Source organism: Pipistrellus kuhlii, unplaced genomic scaffold (assembly GCF_014108245.1).
Source record: "Pipistrellus kuhlii isolate mPipKuh1 unplaced genomic scaffold, mPipKuh1.p scaffold_m20_p_12, whole genome shotgun sequence".
Lineage (NCBI taxonomy): Eukaryota > Metazoa > Chordata > Mammalia > Chiroptera > Vespertilionidae > Pipistrellus > Pipistrellus kuhlii.
The window spans coordinates 36,401,376-36,428,850 of NW_023425427.1; the positions used below are offsets into that span (position 1 = coordinate 36,401,376).

Below are 27,475 nucleotides of genomic sequence, written 5' to 3' on the forward strand. Positions count from 1 at the left end.
TTTTATTTAAATATTAGAAGTAGCATAACAATGAATCACCTCATCTTTGTCTTATTTTCTTTTTTTTCTTTTTTTTTTAAATATATTTTATTGATTTTGTACAGAGAGGAAGGGAGAGAGATAGAGAGTTAGAAACATCGATGAGAGAGAGTCATCGATCAGTTGCCTCTTGCACACCCCCTACTGGGGATATGCCCGCAACCAAGGTACATGCCCTTGACCAGAATCGAACCCGGGTCCCTTCAGTCCCCAAGCCGACGCTCTATCCATTGAGCTAAACCGGTCCCGGCTTGTCTTATTTTCTTAGGATAAATTTTTAGAAGTGGAATTTTGAATCATGAGATCATTAATCTTAAGGCTTTCAGTACATATTGCCGGAAAGATCATACCAAATGGCACTGCCTTAACTAGTAGCGTGCTTCACAGATTTCCCTGCGTGTTCACAACCCTAGGAAGCCCTAGGTTTCAACTTTAATTCTTTAACTTGCTACTTAGGAACTGGGACAGTAACTAAAACATTCTCTACCAATTTCTCTTGGTGAAACTGAGTTAGCATCACCAATATTGTATTTTCTTAGTACTTCAATAAGATCAATGTACTCTATGGTGCATTTGAAAATGGTAAGATTCTGCCCAAATGTTGGTTGTTTTAAAAAGTTGTTTTTGGCCTGGCTGGCGTGATTCAGTAGTTGAGTGTTTACCTATGAATGAGGAGGTCACAATTCGATTCCTGGTCAGGCACATGGCCAGTTGCCAGCTCCATCCCCAGTGTGGGGCATGGAGGAGGAAGCCGATCAATAATTCTCTCTCATCACTGAGGTTTATATCTCTCTCCCTCTTTCCCTTCCTCTCTGAAATCATCAAAAATGTATTTTTTTAATAGATTTTTGGCCCTGGCTGGGTAGCTCAGTTGGGGAGAAGGTCACCCCAGAGCACCAAGACTGTGAGTTAGATTCCCCGTCAGGGCACATACGAGAATCAAGCAATGAATGTATGCATAAGTGGAACAACAAAACAATGTTTCTCTCTCCCCATCTCTATTTCAAATTTTAAAAAATCAATTTTAAAGAGTTATTTCCCCTTCTATTTTGGCCCTTAAATAAATTTAAAAAGTCAACATAGACTTTTCCCCAAAAAAATCACTCATAGTTCTATTCAAATATTATTATTAGATATTTCTACTTAGGATCTATTTTTTCCTGAACATTCATTATATCCCATGTCAACTTTACATTCCCTGTTCTTCATCCAACTAGATCCCCAAATAAATGAGTTTCTCATCTTGGATATTCTATTCCTTGAAAGGTAGCACTCTCCTGCCAATTCTCAAGGAAGAAACTCTAGACCTCTTTTAGTCCCAAATAATGGCCAATTGCCATTAGTCTTCCTCCTGAAATTTTATATTCACCCCTTTCTTTTTTGTTGCCATACAGCCAGCACAATACTTAAAATAGGAAATGATTAAAGATTTGTGGTGCTAGTGTGTGTATTTGACTCTTCTGCCCAAATGGGACAGCTCCCCATTACCTGCAGGTGGAAACCCCAAACCTTTCAAGCATAGTCCTTCATACCTGAGACTGTTATTCCTTCCATCACAGCCTTTGGGGTTTACTATGCCGCTCCCCTCACCTCCCCCGCTGCTGCTTTGCACAGCCTTTCTCTTCTTGCCCAACCTTTATATAAGTCCAAGCTTAGGCTGATGCTCATGAGAGAGCTTTAAACTGTTTTATTGCAAAGATGACAAATATATGGCCGAAATCGGTTTGGCTCAATGGATAGAGCGTCGGCTTGGGGACTGAAGGGTCTGGGGTTCGATTCCGGTCAAAGGCATGTACCTTGGTTGCGGGCATATTTCCAGTAGGGGGTGTGCAAGAGGCGGCTGATCGATGACTCTCTCTCATCGATGTTTCTAACTCTCTCTCTCCCTTCCTCTCTGTACAAAATCAATAAAATATATTTAAAAAAAAAAAGAAAAGAAAAAAGCCGGGACAGGTTTGGCTCAGTGGATAGAGTGTCGGCCTGCAGACTGAAAGGTCCCGGGTTCGATTCCGGTCAAGGGCATGTACCTTGGTTGCGGGCACATCCCCAGTAGGGGGTGTGCAAGAGGCAGCTGATCGATGATTCTCTCTCATCGATATTTCTAACTCTCTATCCCTCTCTCTTCCTCTCTGTGAAAAATCAATAAAATATATTTAAAAAAAAAAAAGATGACAAATATATGGACCCCCTTCCATAGCTGTAAACTTCTATAATCTACAGGTTTTTATACTACGAAAATAAAACAGGCATGAAAGCCATTCAGAATCATCTGTTAAAGCACTCTTACATCAAGCTAGGAGATAATAAATAAACCCTCATGTGAGGATGAAAACACTAGCACAGGACCTGCCATCTTGCATACACGGGCTTAGCTGCCTCAACAGTTAGGCAAAATATGGTGATTAAGAAAATGTGTCTGCGATCCACAATGCCTGTGTTCCAACTGACTGTTTCACTAAATTGGTTTGTGTTTCTAGATGTATTTTAATGTAAAAAAAAAAAAAAAAAAAAAAAAAAAAGGACTTACACATCCAAGAAGGATTTTTCTTTTCCTGATTAAATAGGATGCTTGATGTATTCAACATGCATTAATACTATTCCAAAAATAATCAGTATTCTCTATGATGTTGGCTGTGGCTTTCTTTTGGAATTGAGAAAGAGAGAGATGGTGGGGGATTCTGCAGTAGAATAAACATTCATGAGATTCTCTCATTTTAATCCTGGTGCCAAAGTTACACAACACAGAAGCAACCACAAAAAAAATGTAGATTTGTTCTTATATTAGCTACTGATATTGTCAGCAGTAAAAAATGTGGAATAGTGGACCCCATAAAGCAAAATCTAGACCTGACGTAAATTTTCCTGCAAGAGCCCAACTGTTTGTGTTCTTCCAAGGCTATGCTCTCCATTTACTTTCCCCTCACGTCCCTGGGATTTGTTGGTCCCGTCTCTATGGAAACCGTTCAGAGGGACGGTGAAGCTCACCACCCTCATGTGCACAGCTCTCCCTATCAGTGCTGGCCAGGGGAGCAGCACCCTCTGGCTCAGATCTGCTTTCGGAGAACAGAAAGGAACACTATTTAAAATGCACCCACAAAACAGGACTGAAAAGCAGAGAACACTGCCTCCCTCTCATGCTGCTGGCGGCTCCTAAAGTAAATGAACACATCCGCTCACAGCCAGGAAGCAATATGGTGAATGCTCTGTATGGCCACCAAGAGCGGAGGCCGCTGGCCCGCGTTCAGACAGCCGAATGCTACAGCCCATTGGTGTGCTTATTTGTAATGGGGAAGAAAAAGCAAGCTTTTGAAATCAAACTTGGGAGTTTTCCATTCAAACGTTTACCAGTAGCACAGTGGAAAGATGCCCTCAGCAATGCAAATACTTTCGCACACACAACAAAAACCGAAAGACTAGTTTTTTGACATTTCTTTCCTGTCTTGTTATTAATAAAGAAACGGAGTATATCGTAGCTAAGAGCTCTGGATGAGGATGGCAAGGCAGGAGTGATTATGCCAACACAGATCTGGCTCCTTTAATATGGGATACAAGTAACTGCACCTAGGACAAAGCACTCTCACCAACCAGGACTACCTGTGCATTTTTGCAAAAAGCAGACAAAAGATGCCAGGTGCTAATCTGCCCACCCAGCCTAACCTATGCCACGAGCTAAACAAATGGCTAGGTCCTCAAACTACAAGTCTGGATTTGAGGCAGCAGGTGAGGGCCGGCTGTACTGATGGCCAAACACTCTCTCATTACACAGAAATGAGAGTACTGCTCACTCAGAATTCAGTTTAATTTTTACAACACTTCATCAAATAATATATTTTTAAAAGTTGCAAAGTGCTCAGCAAACATTTAAGGTTTATTGCTGGGGAGCGTGCACTTGATATTTCAAAAACTCATATGGAGATAAATTTCTTGATTCCCCATCGGGAAGCCTACCTTCCCTTTACTAAATTGGATTTGTTTTTAATATATGCTATTCCAGTGGTCAGCAAAGCACAGCTCTCGAGCTGTGCTCACGAGCCACGGTTTGCCCTTCTGTTGACGAAGGAGTTTGCCAAACACTGTCGTATACTACCCTTTAGCTCTTTGCACACAATACGCCACAATTGCCTAATCCTCACAACTTCCAACTACACGGTAACATTTAGTCTAGTCCAGCATACTCATTAGAAAACAGAGAGGCATGTGGCTTTCGAGCTGCAGTTTGCCGACCACTGTGCTAATCTAAAAGACAATCTCTGGGCCCTGGCCAGGTAGCTCAGTTGATGAGAGCATCATTTCAATATACCAAAGTTGAGGGTTTGATCCCCAGTCAGGGCACATACAATAATCAACCAATGAATGTATAAATAAGTGGAACAACAAATCAATGCCTCTCTCCCTCTCTCTCTCTCTTCCCCCCCCCCCCCACTGGGTATTAAAATTACCTCATATACTAACTAAAAAATAAAATCACAAATTATCATTGCCTCCCCACACTTTTCTTTAAAAAAAAAACAAAAACAAAAAAAACAACTTTGTTTATTCTGGCCAATGTTGCTCAATGGTTAAAAGTCAACCCATGCACCAAGAGGTTGCCGGTTCAATTCCAAGTCAGGGCACATGCCTAAGTGGCAGGCTTGATTCCCAGCGGGGACTGTGCAGAAAGCAGCCGACTGATGTTTCTCTATCATCGATGTTTTTATCTCTCTTTCTTTTCCTCTCTCTCAAGTCAATAAAAACATGTTTTTAAAATAAGTAAATTAAATTAAATTAACTTTGTTTACTGAATAGAGAGAGAGAAATGTCGATTTGTTGTTCCACTTATTTCTGCATTCATTGATTGATTCTTGCATGTGCCCTGGCCAGGGATTGAACCCCCAACCTTGGCATATCAGGACAGTGATCTAACCAACTGAATACCCAGCCAGGGCTTGATTTGTTTTTATGCTAGGAATAAGTGCACCCAGGCCTTTGGAGGCTAAGTCATCAGTGGAAATAAAGTTTCAATTAAAAGATACTGGTATATGTGGTCGGGAGTGGCCAGGCCCGAAGCAGCCGGGCCCGGAGCAGCCAGGCCCAGAATAGCCGGGTCGAGAGCAGCCAGGCCCAGAGCAGCAGCAGCCAGGCCGGGAGCGGCAGTGTCCAAACCTGGAGTAGCTGGTTGTGGAGCGGACCAGAGCAACAGAGGCCAGGCCCGGAGCAGCCAGTCCTGGAACAGCTCGCTCCTCGCCTGCCCATGCCCCAGGGCTGCCTCTCAGACATGGCTGGAAACTTTTGGGGGAACTTGAGGGTCTGCTGAATCAAATAAGGAAGGCTTAGATCTGGATGTGTTGAGTTAGTATAGCGCTGGGGTGTTGATCTGTGAGTGCCTTGTGTGGGGCCTGGATGAGGTTGGTTGATCTATTTGGAAATGTCTTTGGTGTGAAGTGTATCCTTGGGCATGTGGAGGTATTATTGATTTGAGAAAATGCTAAGTAACTGATTTACTATCTAAAAAATTTAAAGGTCTGAAAGTTTAAGGTCTCTTGCCAAAAAGAGGTTTTAAAGCTAACACATTAATTTTAATGGAGAAAGAGGACAAGCCCTTCCCACCCAGAACAGGTAATCCAATTCCAACTAGCAGCTATCTTTAAACAATGTGTTCATTTACATTTGAATGGCTACACCTTTTGATAGCCTAAGGGCAAGTTTACATGTAAACAAGTTTGCTTCTCAATTCCCAGGGCAGAAAAAACAAGGTTTAAAATTATTAGATTTTAAAATTTATTCTTAGAAGTGTAAAAGTTTATTAATTAAAAACAACAACAACAAAAAGGAGATTGAAAAACCTGATGAACAATATTAGCTGTTGATTGTAGCAGAGTCGGAGATACGGGAGGGGAGTGGACTGACAGTTCTCAGGGAAAGGGGGAGTGGTGGATGGGGGAAGAGACTGAACATAAACTGTGCACCTATGGACGAGGACAATGGGGGGTGGGGAGGGGACAGAGGGTGGAGTGGGAACCTGGTGGAGGGGGGAAGAAATGAGGAACCTTTGTAATAATATGAACAATAAAGATTGATTTAAAAATAAATAAATAAAATAAAAATTAAAAATAAATAAAAGATACTGGTGTATGTGATGACATTGATCCAAAAACAAGGGAAAGGCCTGGGAGTCCCCATCTTTCCTCCTCCATAATCTGTCAGTATTTCTCAAAGGGCAGAGGAAGCAGAGGCCCAAATCTGCTCCCAGGCACTTCTGGAGCCATGGCCTCTGCCTGTCAGGAATATCCAAGGTGTTTCTTACTTAGTATTGGAAAGGGAACCTCTGTTTCATTCTTTACATTATCAAACGACAATGGAAAATAACAAAATACTATGGAAGTGGACATGGGGAGTTTTCCTCAGGTGTGGAGGAGACACTTTTAGTATTGTGCAAGCAGTAGCAGCGAGAAAAAGCAAGGACAAATACAGACAGACATCACACACACACACAGCCTTCCCTTAAGGACTAGGAATGAGTGAGGGGAGAACAGAACGAGCAGCTGAGCATGCACAGCTGAGCCCCTTCTTGTAGGGTTTCCTTTGGAGCCTGAGGAACAGGATACACATGTTCTCTTTCTCTACAGAGCACTAAGTAATAAAGCTAATATTTTGATCTCCATTTACCTGACATTATCTTAATTTTTTTTTATTTTTCTTTTTCAGTTGGTTGTGAATCTAGAATAGGAGTCAGGGGGAGACAATGGACCCTCCTAAAATCCTGACAAAAGACAATGGACCAAGATTCTGACTCACTGGATAACCTCTAAGACCGTCTATAACCTAAAACCCCAGTGTTTCCAAAGAGTAAAGCCCTGAATCTGCTCTCCTGCAGGTCTGACATCTTGCTCAGATGTCCTTACAAAGACAGAATAGGTCAGAGAGAGAAAGAGATGATCAGCCTCCACAATCTAGAGCTCCAGAATGTTTTATGGGGATAAAAATCAGGAAGAGGCGTCTAGTTCCTCCACCAATTTGAGTAAGGAAATTTCCCGAGCCAGAGAAAGCCAGGTGAGTTCCTGGAGGTGAGAGACAGCACAAGTGCAGGGGTCAGCGGATAAGTTCTGAGAGTCCCAGGGGTAGGGTCTGGGAAAGTGGGGAGAATCATGCAAATGAAATCACAATACTTCTGTTTTTAATCAAGTAATACATTACCATCCTGAGTTCTCCAGCAAGTTTCGCAAAACAGCCTGTGGCACTGAGCAGTTATAGTAGCCCATGCCAATATACGACCTCCAGACCCGGTTTTTGCTGGAAATGGCACGCAGAGTTGCAAGGATTTCATTTTCGCCTGATTGTAAGAAACAGAGAAAAATTACAGAGTGTCTCAAAAGGGAGCTCTCGTTATAGTTTTAAACCGTCTTTTTTTTTTTCTTTAATATATTTTATTGATTTCTTTACAGAGAGGAAGGGAGAGAGATAGAGAGCTAGAAACGTTGATGAGAGAGAAACATCAACCAGCTGCCTCTTGCACACTCCCTATCGGGGATGTGCCCGCAACCAACGTACCGTACATGCCCCTGACCGGAATTGAACCTGGGACCTTTCAGCCCGCAGACCAAGGCTCTACCACTGAGCCAAACCAGTTTCGGCTTAAACCGTCTTTTTGTTTGGATATTTATATAAGGAGAACAGTTATATGGAAAATATAAGAATTGTCTCTCCCGCCCCAAACACCAAGCACTACATACAGAAATCTGAAAAACCCCCAATCAGCACTCAATTACTCGTCAAGGTTCCTCAGAATTTGCGGCCAGGGAGCTTTTGGCTTTGTCAGAATTGCCAAGTTTTAACACTTGTCCCATTCTAGGTTTCTTCTGCCCCCTTTAAATAAAAATTCTACTTTCTCCTAGTAAAATACTGTTTTCCCTTTTAAGTCGACTTGTAACGATAGTTGATATAACTCTTAAGTAACACGTGGCCTACATTTTTCTCTAAAATTGCCCTTTTAGAGAAACACTTTTACCTTTGTGTCACTGAAATAGTTACTTACAAAAAGTCCTTCACCCCATAGTGTAAAATATTAGTTGTAATAAAACACCCATGTGTAGTTTTAACCAGCATTTCCACGAGGATGCTTAAGTAATTAGGTAGAATTTTTAATATATATTTTATTGATTTTTTTACAGAGAGGAAGGGAGATAGAGAGCTAGAAACGCCGATGAGAGAGGAACATCGACCAGCTGCCTCCTGCACACCCACTACTGGGGATGTGCCCGCAACCAACGTACATGCCCTGGACCGGAATCGAACCCGGGACCTTTCAGTCCGCAGACCAACGCTCTATCCACTGAGCCAAACCGGTTTTGGTTAATTAGGTAGAATTTAATAAAGTTCTTGAATGCAGGTGAAACTCTATGTGGGGTCATTCGTAGAATTACAACAAAATAATAGTAGCATCTGACAGGTTTAGTACTTACCTTTTGCCAGGTATTGTACCAAATGTTTTTTTTTTTTTTAAAGGGTTATGCTATTCTTTTTTTTTTTTTTTTTTTATTGATTTTTTACAGAGAGGAATGGAGAGAGATAGAGAGCTAGAAATGTCGATGAGAGAGAAACACCGACTAGCCGCCTCTTGCACACCCCCTACCAGGGATGTGCCCGCAACCAACATACATGCCCCTGACCGGAATCGAACCTGTGACCTTTCAGTCCGCAGACCGACGCTCTACCACTGAGCCAAACCGGTTTCGGCTGTACCAAATGTTTTTCATGCAGCTTAGGAAACTAAGGCTGGAAGAGGATCACTCCCTTATGGCTACCCTACTTTTGTTGTTGTTAATCCTCACCTGGGGATGTTTTTTCTCTTGATTTTTAGCGACAGTGGAAGAGAGGGGGAGAGACAAGAGAGAGAGAACCATTGATGTGCTGGGAAGTGAGATACATGCCCTTGACCGCAATAGAACCTGGAACCCTTCAGTCTGAAGGCTGGTGCTCTATCCACTGAGCCAAACCAGCTAGGTCTATGCTGCTTTAAATGAAAGGATACCAACCCAATCTAATTCCAGCTTCCACACTTTCCTCACTGGGCCAGGTTCAGACTCTTAAGCACTGATACGGAAAGATACTTTCTAGATACAAGTGACCTCACATGGCTCTTTCTCTGCCCCTCTGCTCCTAGGGAGATCACACTACTGCAATTTAACTGAGATTTAACTACTCAGGCGAACGTCTGGCTCCTTTAAGATCTTCTTAGGGACTCAGTCACTTAAATGGTGGCAGTGATTGATTTTATTGCTACAGTATCAGAAAAAAAGTCTAGGTAGAGTAATCTCTAAGATGGCAAACTGGCTAAGAAGATGCTTCACATTGATTCTACCCTGCTGAACTCTACATGAATATTATTCTCATTAATCCTACTTTATCCTCCATGAAAACACTTTCACCCTCCACCCCACCCCTCCCACTCCACTTGCTTTCACGGGAAATAAATTCACAAGGCACATGTGCCGTTTTGCCAGATTGGTTTAAGGAAAGAGAGAAAGGACAGTGTTGTAAGCATCTGTTTCGTGAGTAATGACCCCACTACCTTATGATGGGCAATCTTGCCTTCTTCCACTGAAAGTTTAGAAAATAAAGGTGAAAGCATAAAACTCAGGATCTGAAGAGATATACAAGAACAACATCCTTAGGAACAATCCTGCAAGACATCCAACCACTTCCCTAAGACTCCTATGGGCTGAGAGAGTGAGAAGCCCAGTAGGAGGGGAGATTAATGAGCAATTCCTGGCAGGCACGTGATTCAGCAAGGCCAGCTTCAATTAAGATCCTGTGCAAGAGGGGCAGGTCCCTGTTTCATATTATGCCATGAAGGCAAAAGGTCCAGCTCTCAAATGAGAGTTTAATCGCAAGTTTAACCTTTGGGAGTCACAGAGTATAGAATAATATGATTTCCTCCTACATTACAGAAAGATAATTCTATTGGTAGTATAAATAGGTCAGAGGGGAGGCTCTGGAAACAGGGAGAAACAGTAAGATACCAGCTCAATAGTCCAGGAGGGAAAATGGGCAAAAGAGTGTTGTGGTTGAACTGTGTCCTCTAAAATGATATGTCAAAGCCCTAATCTCAGTTTCACTGATATAACCAAGTTGAGATCAAACTGTGCCGTGTTAGAGTCAGTCCTAACTCAATGACCAGTGTCCTTACAAGAAATGGGGAATCTGGCCGAAGCCGGTTTGGCTCAGTGGATAGAGCATCGGGCCTGCGGACTGAAAGGTCCCGGGTTCGATTCCGGTCAAGGGCATGTACCTTGGTTGCGGGCACATCCCCAGTAGTGGGTGTGCAAGAGGCAGCTGATGGATGATTCTTCTCTCATCGATGTTTCTAACTCTCTATTACTCTCTCTTCCTCTCTGTAAAAAATCAATAAAATATATAAAAAATAAAAAATAAAGTTATATTTAAAAAAAGAAGAAAGAAAGAAGAAAAAAGAAAAGAAATGGGGAATCTGGACACAGAGCACACATACAAGGAGAGCACCATGTCATGGCAGAACGCTGTAAGATCAACAAGCCTTGCTTCTCAAGCTTGACTTTTCCTGTTATACCTCTTGAGAGATTAAAAGTTGTTTGTTTTGTTATAAAATAAATAAGCCAGAGGCATGTAATGCACAGCACAGAGAAAATAGTCAACAACATGGTAATAGGCCGGCTGGAGTGGTTCAGTTAGTTAGGGTTGTTCTGTGCATCCCTGATTGGGGCAAATACCTGATTGTGGGTTCCATCCCAGTCAGAGAATATAGAGAAGGCAACCAATCAATGTTTCTCTCACCTCTCTTTCTCTCTCTCTCTCTCTCTCTCTCTCTCTCTCTCTCTCTCTCCCCCCCCCCCCCTTCCTCTCTCTAAGCATAACTTTGGGTGATGATTTAAAAAATAATAACATCGTAAAAATTTTGTAAGGTGACATAAATGTTGAATATGTCATACACCTGAAACTCATGTAAAATTATATATCAACTATATTTTAATAAAGTTTTTTAAAGTTTTTTGTTTTTTGCTCCTTAAAAGGCTGGATTGTAGCAAGTAGGTTAATGGACTGAGTAAAATAAATGAATCCCCAGAGGCACAACGAGATGGCTGTCCTGGACCCAGTACGGCCCCTCTGTTCCTAATATCTTCCCCCTGGAACTCTAAGCTGGAAACATCTGTGTCTGTATTGATCATTTGTAGGCTTCCATGTATTTGCTACCATTATTTTGTTCTTCATTTATGCCAATTGGCCTTTTAAAATTTTCAGGTATTTCATTCAAGTGCATAAAACATCAGTGGCTTCTGTGAGGGGAATGCTGATACATATCTGGACACACTAAACTCTCAGCTAGAATGAAGGAGGAATCTGATTTTTCCTTTTGCAAGAAAACACATTCTCTCATCTCTCCCAGTGGGGCTGTCCAGGCAGAACCCCAGTGAGAGAGCCTCTGCCACAGCCCAGTTCCTTCCTCTTTTCTTCAGCAGCCTCCTGCCACCCAGGCCCTGGTCCTGTCCTGCCATCTACCTTCAACAGTCAGGAAGATAAGCCCTCCAACCAGACCAGCCAGGAGCCCCCTGGCACCTTCCCCATCTGTTCAGATACATACCCGCATCCCTTACAGCTGCCACTAAGCCTTACACAGGAATGAAACCCTTGAACAAATTTAAAAGCTGATGAGCCTGGATCAGTGATCGGCAAACTGGGGCTCCCGAGCCACATGCGGCTCTTGAGCTGTGGTTTGCCACTCGGTTGATTAATGAGTTAGCCGACCACTGGCCTAGATGAAGAGTAAAATAATTAATTATAGCTAAGACCCAAAAGCACAAATATGGTCCAACTTGAGACACAAAAGTCCCTAATCCTGTAACACATACACTCTAGTTCCTACAGGGTCAAATTTCCCAAGTACCATAGAGCTCTGCCTTTACCTAGCTTGGGGCTATTATGAATATTCTGACTGGCCACATTTTAGCCTGATCTTTTTTTTTTCTTTTTCTTTCTTTCTTTTTTTTTTTTTCCACACACTGATAATATGGCTTTATTTGGCTTAGCTTGGTCTTTACCACCCATTTTACCTTCTACTGGGAACAAAGTGAGTTAATGGAATGAGCAGTCCTCTGTACACTGAGCTAATGGATACTCCTGAGCCATCAAAAGTAGGGTAGGCGGAGCAGCGGGGCTCAGAGCAGCTGGGTCGGGTGCGGCCAGGCCCGGAGCAGCAGCAGCAGGAGCAGTAGTGGCCAGACCCAGAGCAGCTGGTTGTGGAACGGACCAGAGCAACAGAGGCCAGGCCTGGAGCATCCAGGCCTGGAACAGCTCGCTCCTCGCCTGCCTCCGCCCCAAGGCTGCCTCTCAGACATGGCTGAAAACTTTTGGGAGAACTTGAGGGTCTGCTGAATCAAATGAGGAAGGCTTAGATCTGGATGTGTTGAGTTAGTATAGCGCTGGAGTGTTGATCTGTGAGTGCCTTGTGTGGGGCCTGGATGAGGTTGGTTGATCTATTTGGAAATGTCTTTTGTGTGAAGTGTATCCCTGGGCATGGGGAGGTATTATTGATTTAAGAAAATGCTAAGTAACTGATTTACTATCTGAAAAATTTAAAGTTCTGAAAGTTTAAGGTCTCTTGCCAAAAAGAAGTTTTAAAGCTAACACCTTAATTTTAATGGAGAAAGGGGAGGACAAGCCCTTCCCACTCAGAACAGGTAATCCAATTCCAACTAGCAGCTATGTTTAAAGAATCTGTCCATTTACACTTGAATGGCTACACCTTTTGATAGCCTAAGGGGAAGTTCACATGTAAACAAGTCTGCTCTCAATTCCCAGGGCAGAAAAAAAAACAAGGTTTAAAATTATTAGATTTTAAAATTTATTCTTAGAAGTGTAAAAGTTTATTAATTAAAAAAACAACAACAACAACAACAACAACAAAAGGAGATTGAAAAACCTGAAGAACAATAATAGAGGTTCATTGTAGTAGAGTCCGCGATATGGGAGGGGAGTGGACTGACTGTTCTGGGGGGGGGGGGGAAGGGAGGGAGGAAGAGACTGAACATAAACTGTGCACCTATGGATGAGGACAATGGGGGGTGGGGAGGGAGCGGAGGATGGGGTGGGAACCTGGTGGAAGGAGGAAGAAATGAGGAACCTTTGTAATAATATGAACAATAAAGATTGATTAAAAAAAAAAAGTAGGGTAGGGGGCATGTATGGGAGTGGGAGGGGGGTAATGGTAAGACATGTACACATATAATAATTTAATAAAAAATAAAATTTAAATTTAAAAATTAAAAAAAAAACACACAAAAGTAGGGTAGGTACTTGGTCACGCTTCTGAAAGTGAGAATGGCGTGAGAAGCCCTTCCCATCCGCTCATCCATTGCTCATGACCAAACTTCCTAGCAGAGAGTTTTAAGCTGCTTCTTACTGTGATAAAATCAAGACCTCAGGCTTTACCTATCACATATCCTAAAAACATTTCCCAAACACACAGCTTAGGGAGTATCTGAATTGTTTGTTCACTGGAAGCTGTTTCTCATATCCACTAATGAAATCTCACTTTTGGCTCATTGGCCATTGTATTTAGGAGTCAAGAGTTTGAATTAATTGACTGATGCCAACAGACATGGAGAAAAATGAAAGAAGAGGGAGAAGTCCGCATCAGAGACCTACCTGCTGAACCTATCTGAATCGGAACACAGCAGGACCAATCTCTAAGAGCAAGTCTGGGGGTATAATTCATCTAAATGGGAGCCCCAGGTCTAGCCAGGCAATATCCCACTGCATTTCACAGTACATACAGATTCCTTTCTCCCTTGAAGAACAGTTCTTTTCTAGAGGAAATAGTGTGGGATCTGGATCCAAAGTGGTAACCTTTTTCCCCCCGGGCTAGTAAGAGAAGCATTATTAAAAGGCAATTGTGTCATCTCAAGCCCAGGCAGCCGGAGGAAATGTGTGTGGACAAAGAGGAGAAAGGAAAGACTTCTTTCCCCCAGAGCAAACCCCAGAGCACATTCTCATACTTTTCCTTCCCACTAACAGCTTCCTCCTGGAAACAGGCCAATTCCAGTAACTCTCTTCCTTGTGGATGTCAATGAAACTAAGGTGGAAGAGGGGGTGAAACAGAATGAGAAAGGGAATATCCTTTAAAAAAAAAAAATCATAAATACAGCTGTGCTGGTGTGGCTCAGAGGTTGAGCATGAACTATGAACCAGGAGGTCGCAGGAGGTTACAGTTCAATTCCCCGTTAGGTTGTGGGCTCAATCCCCTATGTGGGGCATGCAGGAGGGTCTTTCTCATCATTGATATTTCTTTTTCTCCCCCTCTCCTTTCCTCTCTGAAATAAGTACAAATATTTTTTTAAAAATACAAACTCAAATACAGAGATAAAATTGATGGTTCCCAGAGGGGAGGGAGGTTGAGGGACTGGGTGAAAAGGGTAAGGGATTAAGAATACTCATTGGGCCGAAACTGGTTTAGCTCAGTGGATAGAGGGTCTCAGGTTCGATTCCGGACAAGGGCATCTACTTTGGTTGCAGGCACATTCCCAGTAGGGGGTGTGCAAGAGGCAGCAGATCGATGTTTCTAACTCTCTATCCCTCTCCCTTCCTCTCTGTAAAAAATCAATAAAATATATTAAAAAATAAAAAAAGAGTACTCATTGGTAGTTACAAAATAATCAGGGGAATGTAATGTAATGTAATGTACAGCATAGGGAATAATATTAATATTAATGCACAGTAAATAATATTGTTATAACTATGTATGGTGCCAGGTGGGTACTGGAAATGTGGGCAGCTGGAGGGAGAGGGGACACTATGTAAAGTGTATGATTGCATAACCACTACGCTGTACATCTGAAACAAAAGCCAAATATAACTGAATGTACATACAATTTAAAAACAATATTTTTTAAATAGATAAAGACACCATCACTCCCCAGATGCCTGCCTGCCTGCCTGGCAAGCCGGGCAGGGCAGCCAGACCTTATGCTGTGAGTTATCGTGCACTCCACGCCATGAAAACCCTCAAGCTACCCATCAGGAATCTCAGCAGTAAGTGCTTTTCTGGTGGAAAAAAAACCCCTCCTGTTTCTGATCCCTCGGAGCATTGCATAATGCCCTCGTCCTGATGTACCAAGAACAGAGTTCATTGCCCTCGGCACCACTCCAGAAAAATCCACAGGTGGGTCTCACACTATTCCTGCTTCTTAGAATTCAGAAGAAATGCTTCCTCCTTATAATTCCACGTAAGAGCCTATTCAATAGTGACTCCCTCATCACTTTCGCCTAAAATATCAAGGAGGACTTTGTACCAACTACTCTACCACATGAATACTTCCCTAGCAGAAATAAGCCAATTTAACTGTTAGATACTCAAGACGCTCCTGGCCCTAGGTTCTAATTTCCCATATAAGTGAATTTAAAAAGAACTGAAAAAATATCATCAGAATGGGCAGGCAGACTGGATCAAGATATCTGCTATACCTAAACACACATGTGTATACACTGTTCCCCACCCTTAACCCATTACCTTAAACACATTACAATTATTGTTGCCCTAATCCTGCCAGGCTCTTCCCCATCTTGTTGCTCAGCCAATTAATACCCCACTTCTTACCGACCCAAATGATCCACAGGGGTTAGACTCCTTGGCCAGGCACCTCATGGTAAAAGGAGCTGAAGAACTGCCAAACTGTGTTTCTGATGACTCCTTGGTCCCTCTTCTCCAAAGAAGTGTACAGTCCCTGCTGCTATTCCTGCTCTCTCAAAAGACACGCCAATTCTATATATTTGTACCAGCTGTAGGAAAACCAGGACAGCACCCCACAGTGGGGAAGCTGGGATGAGGGGCACCATGTTGGTTATTGACTCTTTGAACTTGGGTCACGCTACTTTCTGTGGGAGGCCTCCTCCACTGCTTCTCTTTATTCAAGCTATGAAAATATCCTCAAGAAACATTACAGCTCATAATATTTGTCTGGAACACTAGTTGACCTACATAACTGGTCAAAAGATCAGTGTGAAATGAGAATCAGGGTGGATATCCTAGAGTATTTGTTTTTCTTCTCTGCTGCCCTGTGGGTACATTTTAATGGCAGGCAGAGCAAGAACAAAAAGGGAAGAATATGTTCTGATAGTCCAGCTCAAACAATCTACCATATTTTTCGGACCATAAGACCCTCTGGACCATAAGACGCACCAGTTTTTAGAGAAGGGAAATGAAGAAAAAAAGATTCTGAAACAAATAGTGTCCTAAAATATTTTATGTGCATTAAAACCCAACATCACAGTCATAAACACATGTAATCAACCCTGTAAAGTAAACAGCAGCATTTAGAACCATTTTAGAGCCGGGCAAGCACACAGAGACCACACAGAGCCGGGCAAGTAAAAAAACTTTTTTTTTAAAGTATATGTGTAGGCTATATTTGGACCATAAGACGCAGGGACTTTTCCCCCCCACTTCTGGGGGAAAAAAAGTGCGTCTTATGGTCCAAAAAATACGGTAACAAACTTGCAGAAAAGCGATATTATTTTATAGATCAAAGAATAAGCGTATGGAGAAATCTGTAGTCCATCCCAGAATCTCAACAACTAAATTATAATCTCTGTGAGGGCAGGGGCAGAGTGGGTTGCTATGCACATAGTAGGTTCTCAGGAAATACACGTGAATCAAGGTATTGCAATGAAAATGCACTTAAACTCCCACATACAGCTAGCTCAATATTCATAACAACTCACCCATCACAGAATGACAACAAATCAATGCACAAATTGTTCTCATGTCCCTAAAAACATGAGTGTCAGAGAAATATTTATAAATGGAAACTTGCAGCTAATAAGCAAGTTCTGTGAAATAATGCAGTGCCTACAATAATTTCGGATTTTCCAGAATTGTTTCCTCATTATCTAATCAATTAGTATGTTTATAATATAGACATTGAGAATCCTTATTAGAATTCCCAGTTTGCATTTTTATAGAAATACTTTGGGGTTCATAAGGGAAACAAACCTAAGAAGTCAAAATGAGATGAGCTATCCACACATCACATGATGGAGACTTATTAAATCAAGGTCCAATGCCATTTGGTGGGGTGGGAAGAGTACATAAAGAGTAGAAGTCAAAACACTGACTTGCCTGCAAGCAACCTTTGTAGCCTAGCACCTGCTCCAAAGCTCCTGAATTCATTCAAAGGTAAGAAGTTCAGAGAAGGGGGTCACTGAACTTCCATCTTTGTGGACTGTCCTTATGTCTTCAAAACCCTAAGAAAGGTCCGGAATATGGCACTGGGACCCACAACCCCTCCCTGAACATTTATCATCCAGCCTCTTGGATTACTCCATCTCAGACTGCTCTGTCTCCCTCCTTTTCTATGCTCCATTCCCCAACATCCTGGCTTCCACTTTCTTGGCCACACCTCATCCCTAGGAAATCTCACCATGCCCATTAATTCATTCAGAAGACTCACTGCCCCTGCAACTCCACCTCTTATCTCTCTCTTGAGCTCTAGACTCATATTTCCAACTATTGTTTCAACTTTTCCAAATCTTGTTCCATGAGCACCTCCAACTCAATTCTGCTCAAATTCTTGATCTTGCCTTCCTCCAGGACCCTCTTCTCCCTATTCCTTCTCCCTATTCCTTCTCCGTTAATGACATCACCATCACCCCAAGACACTCAGCCTAGAAAGTGACTGACAGCCCCACCTGCTGCTCCTCTGGATCAAGCACCATATTTGTATGGAAACCATACTTCCCACAGGCTGCTCCCAGCCAATCACAAAGCCCAGCAGGAGAACTAATGCTGATTCATTCCTACAAGCCACGGGATACTTTAGCTTTAGGACTCCCATTCCAGTTCACCAAACTTTCTTATATCTGTGCTGTAGTCTAAAATGATCCCTACCTAATCCTCCTTCCATCTGTCTCCCCTCCTTCCAACAGGGTCAGTACCATATCACAATCTAAAGGCTCCCCTACCTTCTCCTGCTCTCACCCCCTAATAAATTTTGTATATATCTAATGCTATCTTGATGACTGCTTCATGGAAGACCTGAACTAATGCGCATTTAACATCTCAACTGTAAATTCTCCAGCAATCTCTCAGCTTGCCTCTTGGCCTCCGACCTCAGAGGCACTCTGCAAAGCACAGAACTATTGTGTTGAATTGTGTTATTTCTCTCTGTAATAACTGCTAATGTTTTCCCATTATGTAGAAGACAAATCTCTTATCAGGTTCTGAGCCCTCCATACCTTACTTCCCATGCCTCTCTGCAGCCTACTGTTCTATACACCATCTGTCAAATAACCATATATGTCCACTTCCATGCCTCTGCTCATGTCATACCCTCAGCCACACCATTCATCTTATTTGCAGGGGTAATATGTTTACCATCCTTTACCTTTCAATAAATGAGGAATAAAAGCAGATAGAGGAAGCTGTGAAAATAGATTTGGTAATAGCTTGTAACTCGAGGGTGATGAAAGTGAGTAGGCTAGAGCATTTAGTATATGGGTAAATGTTCCTATGCACCTTAATAGTCCTCAAGAGTAACACTGTATTTACAATACAGTATAATTGACTTCATTTTGAGAGCAAACGTATTTTTTTAAAGTTAGATAAAACATGTAATTTAACATAGGAAGTGTGCTAATTTAGATGAATGTGGTAGTGTGGTGTTTTTTTTTAATGTCTTCTGAGAATTTTTAGGGCAGTGAAACTATTCTGGATGATACTATACTGGTAATACATGTCATTAAACATTTGTCCAAACCCATAGATTATACAAAACCGAGAGTGAACCCTAATGTAAATTATGGACTTTAGGTGATAATGCAGGCCCATCAGTTGTAATAAATGTACAATGTGATTAGAGGGTTGGAACTTTCAGTGTTTTATCTGAAAGTTAAAACACTCCAGAATCCCCAAGTGATTATAACATAATTATTCTGATAAGATTCAACCGAAGATGGGATTACAATACTCATGCTCCCATAATTATGCTTTTTGCACAATGCATTTTGCCATTTTCTTTTTCAGAGCAAAAGTACTACCTTTAATTCTTTGAGTATTTTTCTTCTTCTTCACACATGCACACACAAAATCATCAATTTAAAGATATTGTCCTTGTTTCTTACAGAAAAAAAGATATATTTCAACTCTTTACATCATTTCAGAAATCTCAGTTTTTTTCTATTTAATTTCACATCATTTCTGAAGACTGACAGCATTTTATCCCTAGTTCTCATAGACTGGAGACTTTTTAACTTTTTGACTTAATTTATTACAAAGGTAAGATGTAAGCTCCTTGAGGATAGTGATTATGTTTATTCATATATCTATCTCACGTGCCTGGCACAGAGCAAATGGCCAATAAACATTTAACAACTAGGCAACATATTGACAAAGTTATCAGTCAGATCTTCAGGCGCCTGCCTACCAGGAATTAATGACAAAATAATATAAGGGCTTTATTGTGAGAGAATGAATTAAACATTCTGGCCAGACCATACATAACCATAGAACTTACATCCTGCAGCAACCTACCTTCCCTACAGTAAAGAAGCCAGCCCCCTTACCTATTATTCAATAAACCACCCCAGAAGCCAGCCTGCTGTAAGTTAGACGTGCAGAATGACAGAACGCTTTCTCCAGTGACCATCCAGGAAACTGCACAATAACTTCTGTAACAATCGGCCCCAAGTGGCTAGGATTAATAACTGGCCGCTTCCTTAACTGTGATCCCTGCTTCCAATTTAGGACCAACCAGACAAAGTGAAATATTCACCGCTCACCAAGCACATAGGGAGCCCTGCTTCTAAGGAGCCTGCCTACAGCTTCTCCATGCCAACAGCCTCCCAAGAGGGAACACCTGGTCTTTCCTTTACTCCTCACGGTGGCTTGCCCACGCCTCCGCCAAAACAGAAGGCTAACTCCTACGGCACGTTTGGAAGAAATAATGTTTGCTTTCACCACTTGGTTGATCTTTGCTTATTTCATCTGTGAGTGCCCAACCCACTGGGGTGACAAGAGTAACCACCTCAGCTGCGTTACATAACACCCCCCCCCTCTGCTCACCTCCCTCCATTAAAAATTACTCCAAGTGCCCTGGCTGGGTAGCTCTGTTGGTTATAGTATTATCCTGACATGCCAAGGGTCAGGCCCTGGTCAGGGCACATACAAGAAGCAACCAATGAGCGCATAAATAAGTGAAGCAATGAACTCTCTCACTCCCTCTCTCAAATCATTTTTTTTTTTTTTTTAATCACTCTAAGTGATGTAACGTAGAACATTAAGTTCTCACAAGTCTGTTAAAAGTCTCACCCTGACAGCTCAGGGGCTCGGTTCTGGCTGACCAACTTGAACATTAGGCAGTTTAGTTTCTCATCTCTTCCTAAGCATACGCATGCCCACAATAAGCAAAGTGCAATTTTGTGTAAACTTTAAACCCTGCAGTTTCTGTGAAACTACGTAATTTCAGTTCAGAGGTGACCTCCCTGCGGGTACTACACAGTGAGGCATACCATAGCCAAAAGTGATTGGCTTTATCTTTAAAAGTACTTCTAAATTTTGTATTAATTACCAAATAAAACATAGTTATTGTAGAAAAAAAATCTAGAAAAAGCAGAGTAACAAAAAAGAAAGCTAAAAGCATCCATAATGACTATGAAGAGAAATAAACGTTGTCTTCCCCACCCCCCTCCCTTTATGTATGTATGTGGATGGAGGGAGGGGGGATTCGCTTAATAGGATGAAACTGATAGGGCTTTGAACTGAGTAGCTTTGCATATTTCTCTAAATATGACTTACGGGGAAGCCAACTGATAATCAAGATATTCTTTGAAGGCACTTCCTGAAGTGCCCGAGGGTAGGGAGAAGATCCTACGTGACAGGTGAGCCACCTGTACTTCCCTGATTCTGTCAGGACACGCTGTCCTGTACATGCTGGTCCCTCTGCCGGCAGCAGCCTCCCCCAGCCTTGTCCAGCAGAGCATCACGACCTGGCCCTACTCCTGCACCCTGGCAGCAGGAGTGTCCCCCTAACTGTGTGCTCAGCACGCCGCTGCATTCCCATAGGGCAGCTGGCAAATGGCAGTGATTCCAGTGTGACTGGATTTGTGCACATCCATAAGCTGGACAGACTAGTTTGTACATCCAACCCCTGGCAGAAGACACAATGAAGACAGTGTAGGCTGGTGGTTGGAGTGTGGCTAGTGGAGCTAGGCTGCCTGGGTTAGGTTGAATTTTGTCTTCACCGCTTACCAGCCGTGACCTTGGGCAAGTTACGTGTCCTTTATATTCCATCGTTTCTTCTTCTTTAAAACAGAGGTGGAAATGGTATTTGCCTCCCAGGACTATAAGGATTAAATTAACACGTGGAAGTACTTTACAAGGTACCCAGTACAGGGTAAGCACGACATAAACTCTTGAGATTATTAAGTTAGCCATAAGAGCTAACCCACATTATCTCTGTGCTGCTTATGGTTCTCACAATCGTTTTACTCAGCCATGAGGGCACTGAGGACTCATGACTAGCTCTTACTAGTTTTCTCTGTACCTGGCGAACAAATATTGGTCCAGATTCCTCTCTGACTACAATGGAACACAGGCATTGCTGTGAAACCAAGTTTGGATAATGCTGCCTCACTATTAAATGGAAGCACTACTAGTGTAGGTTACCCAGACCAATTTGCGCACTCTATGTGGAGAATATTCATTACCCAAGAAGCAAGTTCTGTTGCAGAGCTAGTCTGCTTCAGGGCAAGGGAAGACTCTGGACCATGCAATATTTTCTGAGTCAGCTCAGACCAACCAGATGGAACCAGGTTCAAATCTCACAGAAGCTGCTAGGTTTAAAGTTTATACATAAGCCTCTAATTACTGATCAAAAGTGTACTTCCTCCCTAGCTGCTTTGGCTCAGTGGATAGAGCGTTGGCCTGCGAACTGGAGGGTCACAGGTTCAATTCTGGTCAAGGGCACATGCCCAGGTTGTGGGCTCGATACCCAGTAGGGGGCTTTCAGGAGGCAGTCAATCAACCATTCTTTCTCATCACTGATGTTTTTCTCTCTCTCTCCCTCTCCCTTTCTCTTCAAAATCCACAACATTTTTTTAAAAATATATTTTATTCATTTTTCACAGGGAGGAAGAGAGAAGGATAGAGAGTTAGAAACATCGATGAGAGAGAATCATAGATCAGCTGCCTCTTGCACACCCCCTACTGGGGATGTGCCCGCAACCAATGTACATGCCCCTGACTGGAATCGAACCCGGGACCTTTCAGTCCGCAGGCCGACGCTCTATCCACTGAGCCAAACCGGTCCCGGCTACATTTTTTTTTCTTTTTTTTTAAGTGTGCTTCCAATCCTGGCCAGTGTGATTTAGTTGGTTGGAGTACCGTCCCATACACCAAAAGGTGGCAAGTTCAATTCCAGGTCAGGGCACATACCCAGCTTGCATGTTTGATCCTCAGCCAGGATAAGTATCAATCAATGTTTCTCTCTCTCACTTTCCCTCTCAAATCAATAAAAACATTTTTTAAAATATATTTTATTGATACTTTACAGAGAGGAGGAAGGGAGAGAGATAGAGAGCTAGAAACGTCGATGAGAGAGAAACATCGACCAGCTGCTTCTTGCACACCCCCTACTGGGGATGTGCCCGCAACCAATGTACATGCCCCTGACTGGAATCGAACCCGGGACCTTTCAGTCCGCAGACCGACGCTCTACCACTGAGCCAAACCGGTTTCGGCAATAAAAACATTTTTTAAAAATTCATTTCCAAGGGAGATATAGACACAGAGGGATAGAATGAAGGGAGAGGGAGAGGGAGAGGGACAGGGACAGGGACAGGGACAGGGTAAAGAAATGGAAGCCCCGGATGTTCAAATTATTCTACTAGAAATGAGTAGCTGAACTAAAAGAGGATAGACAACTCTGACACATTTCCTAGGCTTTAACACTCTTAAAGAACATCTTGTTTTCAATTATATTGTAAGAAGTGCTGACCTAAATATTCTGACTTTGAAAGTCCCAGAAAGGCATTTACTTGTTCATGTATTTACCTAAAGCTTGCTTTAAAAATATGCAACTCTTGCCGAAACCAGTTTGGCTGAGTGGATAGAGGTCTGCCTGCCGACTGAAAGGTCCCGGTTTGATTCCGGTCAGGGGCATGTACCTTGGTTGCGGGCACATCCCCATTGGGGGGGGTGCAAGAGGCAGCTGATCAATGTTTCTCTCTCATTGATGTTTCTGACTCTCTATCCCTATCCCTTCCTCTCTGTAAAAAATCAATGAAATATATATTTTTTAAAATATGCAACTCTTCATTCTTTAAACATCCAATGAGTCAGGATTAAGATTTCCTCAAACTGAAATAGATAAGGCTTTCAGCTATCCCTAGGTCTGAATCCTTCAACAGAACAAAACTTTTGTTCAAAGATTTTCTTCTATGAGCAAGGTACATCCATCTGTCCCCGGGGAAACTGGTTCAGATTTGAAACCAACAAGGGGAGCAGTCCTCAGTATAGCCAGGCACAGAGGGACTGGCTTCATACTCCAACTTATCTACCTTCACACAAAATAAAGCTTGCCTTCCATATATCCTCTCCATCCTAAAGCCTAAAACAAAACAAACCAATTGACAAGAGCTCTTCAGTTCTGCCAGTCCCTTTGACTGGTGGACTCTTGCCTAAGTCCTGGAAGACCTCTGAAAGGCATTCTTCAGACTATTAAAAACATTTAAATAGAAAATAAAATTCTAAGAAAGTTTGTGAGTAAATTAAGCTCTCTGAACAAAACATTAATCTCATTTGTGTGCTTCTCGATAAACATTCAGATTTTTTTAAAAAGTACTGCTGCCTTTCAGTAGGTACAAATAATAAAATGCAGGTGTGAGATAAGAGAAGCATTAAAAGCTATTATGGCCAAAACCTGTTTGGCTCAATGGATAGAGCGTCGGCTTGGGGACTGAAGGGTCCCAGATTCGATTCTGGTCAAGGGCATGTACCTTGGTTGCGGGCACATCCCCTACTGGGGAGTGTGCAAGAAGCAGCTGATTGATGACTCTCTCTCATCGATGTTTCTAACTATCTCTCTCCCTTCCTCTCTGTACAAAATCAATAAAATAAAATTTTTTTAAAAAAAAGCTATTGTGGTATAAAGGACCTTGGGCTTGGAGGCCAGATGTCTGAGTCTCCCATCTGTGTGTGGCTCCCCTGGTTGCCTGACTAGAGGCAATTCCTTTGTCCCTTCTGAATCTCTTGTCCTGATCTGCAGACGTGATGAAACCTCTCAACCCAAACGAAGAGAGAACTGTCCCAGACGGTGCCTGAGGAGTGAGACGTCCTCCCACGTGTTGCTGCACTGCCTTCCCTGGGAAGTTCGAGACCCCTGAGATGAACACCTAGAAAGGTGCTGCATCAACTCCATCCGAGGGTACAAAATGGACTGTTTATGGGACTCAATGTTCCACCCTCTCCCTCACCTTGGAGCATCCGCCGCTGTTCTGTTTAAAATAAACATATTCATTCCCGGTCTTGAGCAATCCTAACCTAGAGCTGGACTCTCAGAGACCATGGAAGACAACCGGCCAGAGCCAGCGGCAGTGTCTGAGGAGCCCTCCCGGCCACTTACAAACGGGGTCTTCCATTTTCAAGGGCCTTTTCAAACGGATGCTCGCGGGGACCGTCTTCTCCATCAGTTCACCGATGCTCTGGAATGAAAAACGCGAGGCGGTGAACACGAAAGCGGGAGGGAAAACGCTTCTGAGTTAAAAAAAAAAAAAAAAAAGTCGCCTCTGGTGTGCTGTTGCATCTGCAAAGACTTGTGTGGGGATCTCATTGAAGTCGCCTCATTATGGTTTACTTTAAAAAAAAAAAAAAAAGTAAAGAACAACTTTGAAAACTAGAAATCGCTAGGAGCAAAGAAAATGATGAAGTGGGGGAGCGATTCGGCCGCTCCGGCTTGGATTTTGGTTGGCAGCGGGAGATAAGCCGACAACCGAGGAGCTCTCCTTCTTCCCCAAAGTTAGGGCTCATCCGCGGGGCCCCGGCTTGGGTTGAAACAAGCAAACAAACAAACAAACAAACAAAAAACGGTTTTGAAGCGCGAAGAGAAAATACGCGGGCGGGAGAAGGCTGGGGTTCGGAGGACCGAGCGCGCGGGCTCGCTTCCACTCCAGGGGCCGGGGACCGGGACCGGGACCGGGACGCGGGTCCCACGCGGGACCTGGCAGAGCTCGGGCGGGGGTTCGGGGGACCGAGCTGGCAGAACTGGGGCGGGGCGGGGTGAGGTCCCCAGGGCCGGATCCGGGGTCCTTACCGCCAGCCCCAGGGCCTGGAGCATCTCCCTCTGGTCTTTGTCCCCAGGTCCGATGTGCCTCCGGGCGAAGTCGTCGTGCCTGGGGAGGAGGCGCTCCAGGAGGCGCGGGGCCCCGGCCCCGCCGCCGCCCCGGCTGTCAGGGCTCTGCTGCAGGCAGCGCCGCCCCGCGCCCCCCGCCAGGCGGCCGCCGCCGGGGACCCCGCCGCCCAGGCGCAGCCCCCAGGCCCTGGCGCACGTCTGCATGGCCGCAGCCGCAGCCTCCAGCCCCCGGACCGCAGAGGGTCAGCGGCGCTCTCGGCCCGTCTCCTGGTGGCGGAGCCTCTGGCGGCGGTGCCTCCGGCCTGGAGTCCCTTTCCCGGAGGACCGGCGGCGCCACCGAGGGATGTGCGTCCGCTCCGGGCGATGGATGGGCGGCGCGCACAGCCTGGACCCGCGCGCAAAGTTGCGGCTCCGCTCCAGGCACCTGCTCCGCACACTTTAAGCGTCGCCCCGGGGGGGCGGGGGGCGGGAGGGTGGGATGGGGCCGCCAAACGCTCAGCCAATGGAGGGGACAGAAGGAGGGGAGGGGGCGGAGGCGGACCCCACCCCGCCCCTTCTCCCCACCCCCTTTTCGGCAGCTGGCTCCCGGCATCCTCAGTTAGTCCTGCTCCATCTCTGGCAGATGGCACAGGCTGAGGCTCTCCAAGAGGGACCCCCGTCTGGATGGACGGCCGAGGGCGAAGTGCCTAAGGGACTTAGCGGAGATGGAAGGGGATTCTGACCCGGAGGCCAAACACTTTGAGTTGGTTAGTTTTCATTTTGGAGGACCTTTCCCTCTGTATCTCATGGAAACCAATGTGGGCAGATGAGAGTTCTTGTATAGTGTGGGATAGTGGGCAAAGTTACTCAACCTCAACCTCTGAGCTTCAAGTTTGTCATCTCACAGGGTTGAATGGAATTTAAAAGTAGATTATGCATATATATGTATTTCTCTCTCTCTGTGTGTGTGTGTATATATATATATATATATATATATATATATATTGCATGGGGAAAGGCAAAATATATGAAGGTGTACATTGTGCACTATCATCTTAGTTGGAAGATTATTTATACCTTTTGTAAATCTCTTGAGATTTTTATTAAAACACTGAACTTTCAAAATTCCCATTGTCCTAATGTGAGGAAGAGAGTGGGACCAAAATCATCAGAACATTAGTCGTACTTAGAGTAGGGCAAAAGAGAACCTGACCTCTTGCTCTTCCTCTTCCTGTCAGCTTCCTCTTTAATCATGCTCTGCATACTCTGGGTTCTGGAGCGGACAGCACAGAGACTAAGGGAGAGGCAGAAAAGTATAAAACCTAGAACACTAGGCAAAATGTGTGTGTGTGTGTGTGTGTGTGTGGCAGGCAGGGTAGATGTTATTAGTCTTCTGATAAAAAGACACACTTGTGTGAGTACTGGAAAATGGGATAAAAGCACAAACCATTTTGTTGTTTCTCTGGCAATAGCAGACAGGTGCATGGGTGGTAGCAGACAAGAAGTACTTCCTCACCAATCACTCACAATGGAAGAGCAGGGCAGCTGTTCTCATAATGGAAATGTCCTGTGGCTTTCCAGCCCACGAGGCAGCAAGAATATTTTGCTGTCCTGGACTACAGTCAGCTTCTGTGACTGACCTGAAAATAGGTTTATCCACCCTGTCTTGCTCTTCCAATTCTTCCAATGGCTTCATTTGCACCTATTACTGGCATTTTAATCCTCCTGTGCTTGAAATACTTATGAGTGTTTTTATTTGTTTGTTTCCTAAATAATTTTTAACAGAGACTGTAACGAAGGCCAAAGGTGGCTTTAGAAAACTGACCCCCAAAGATAGGAATCTAGGACTAGCTATCTGACTCGGTTGTGTTTTAAGTCAATGGTAACATTATCACTAGTCAAAAATGAGATGATGGTAGTCTTGGGCATGAAATGGAAGCAATCACTTAAATTATCAGTGGAGAATAAAGTGCCTATTTAAGACATGTCTCTGCTAGCTTAGACTCTCGGTAGGAATGATACCTCTCTCACTGAGAGAGCTAGTAGCTTCTGAGTGCCTGGAGAGTTTACAGAATAAAATGACAGCTCAGAGAACTAGAGAGCTTCAA

The 27,475-nt window shown here is 43.6% G+C and overlaps 1 protein-coding gene across 1 annotated transcript in view; it reads right to left on the reverse strand.

The window, feature by feature from the left end:
* GLDC (glycine decarboxylase) overlaps positions 1–25,829 on the reverse strand; it is a 74,813-nt gene extending 48,984 nt beyond the window's left edge. Inside the window, exons 1-3 of the mRNA XM_036434053.2 lie at positions 25,350–25,829; positions 24,663–24,741; positions 7,213–7,348 (exon numbers count right to left, since the gene is read on the reverse strand). Coding sequence (XP_036289946.1) covers positions 7,213–7,348; positions 24,663–24,741; positions 25,350–25,592 — 458 coding nt within the window. The 5' untranslated portion in view covers positions 25,593–25,829. The remainder of the gene's footprint in view (positions 1–7,212; positions 7,349–24,662; positions 24,742–25,349) is intronic.
* Between the last annotated feature and the right edge of the window lie 1,646 nt (positions 25,830–27,475).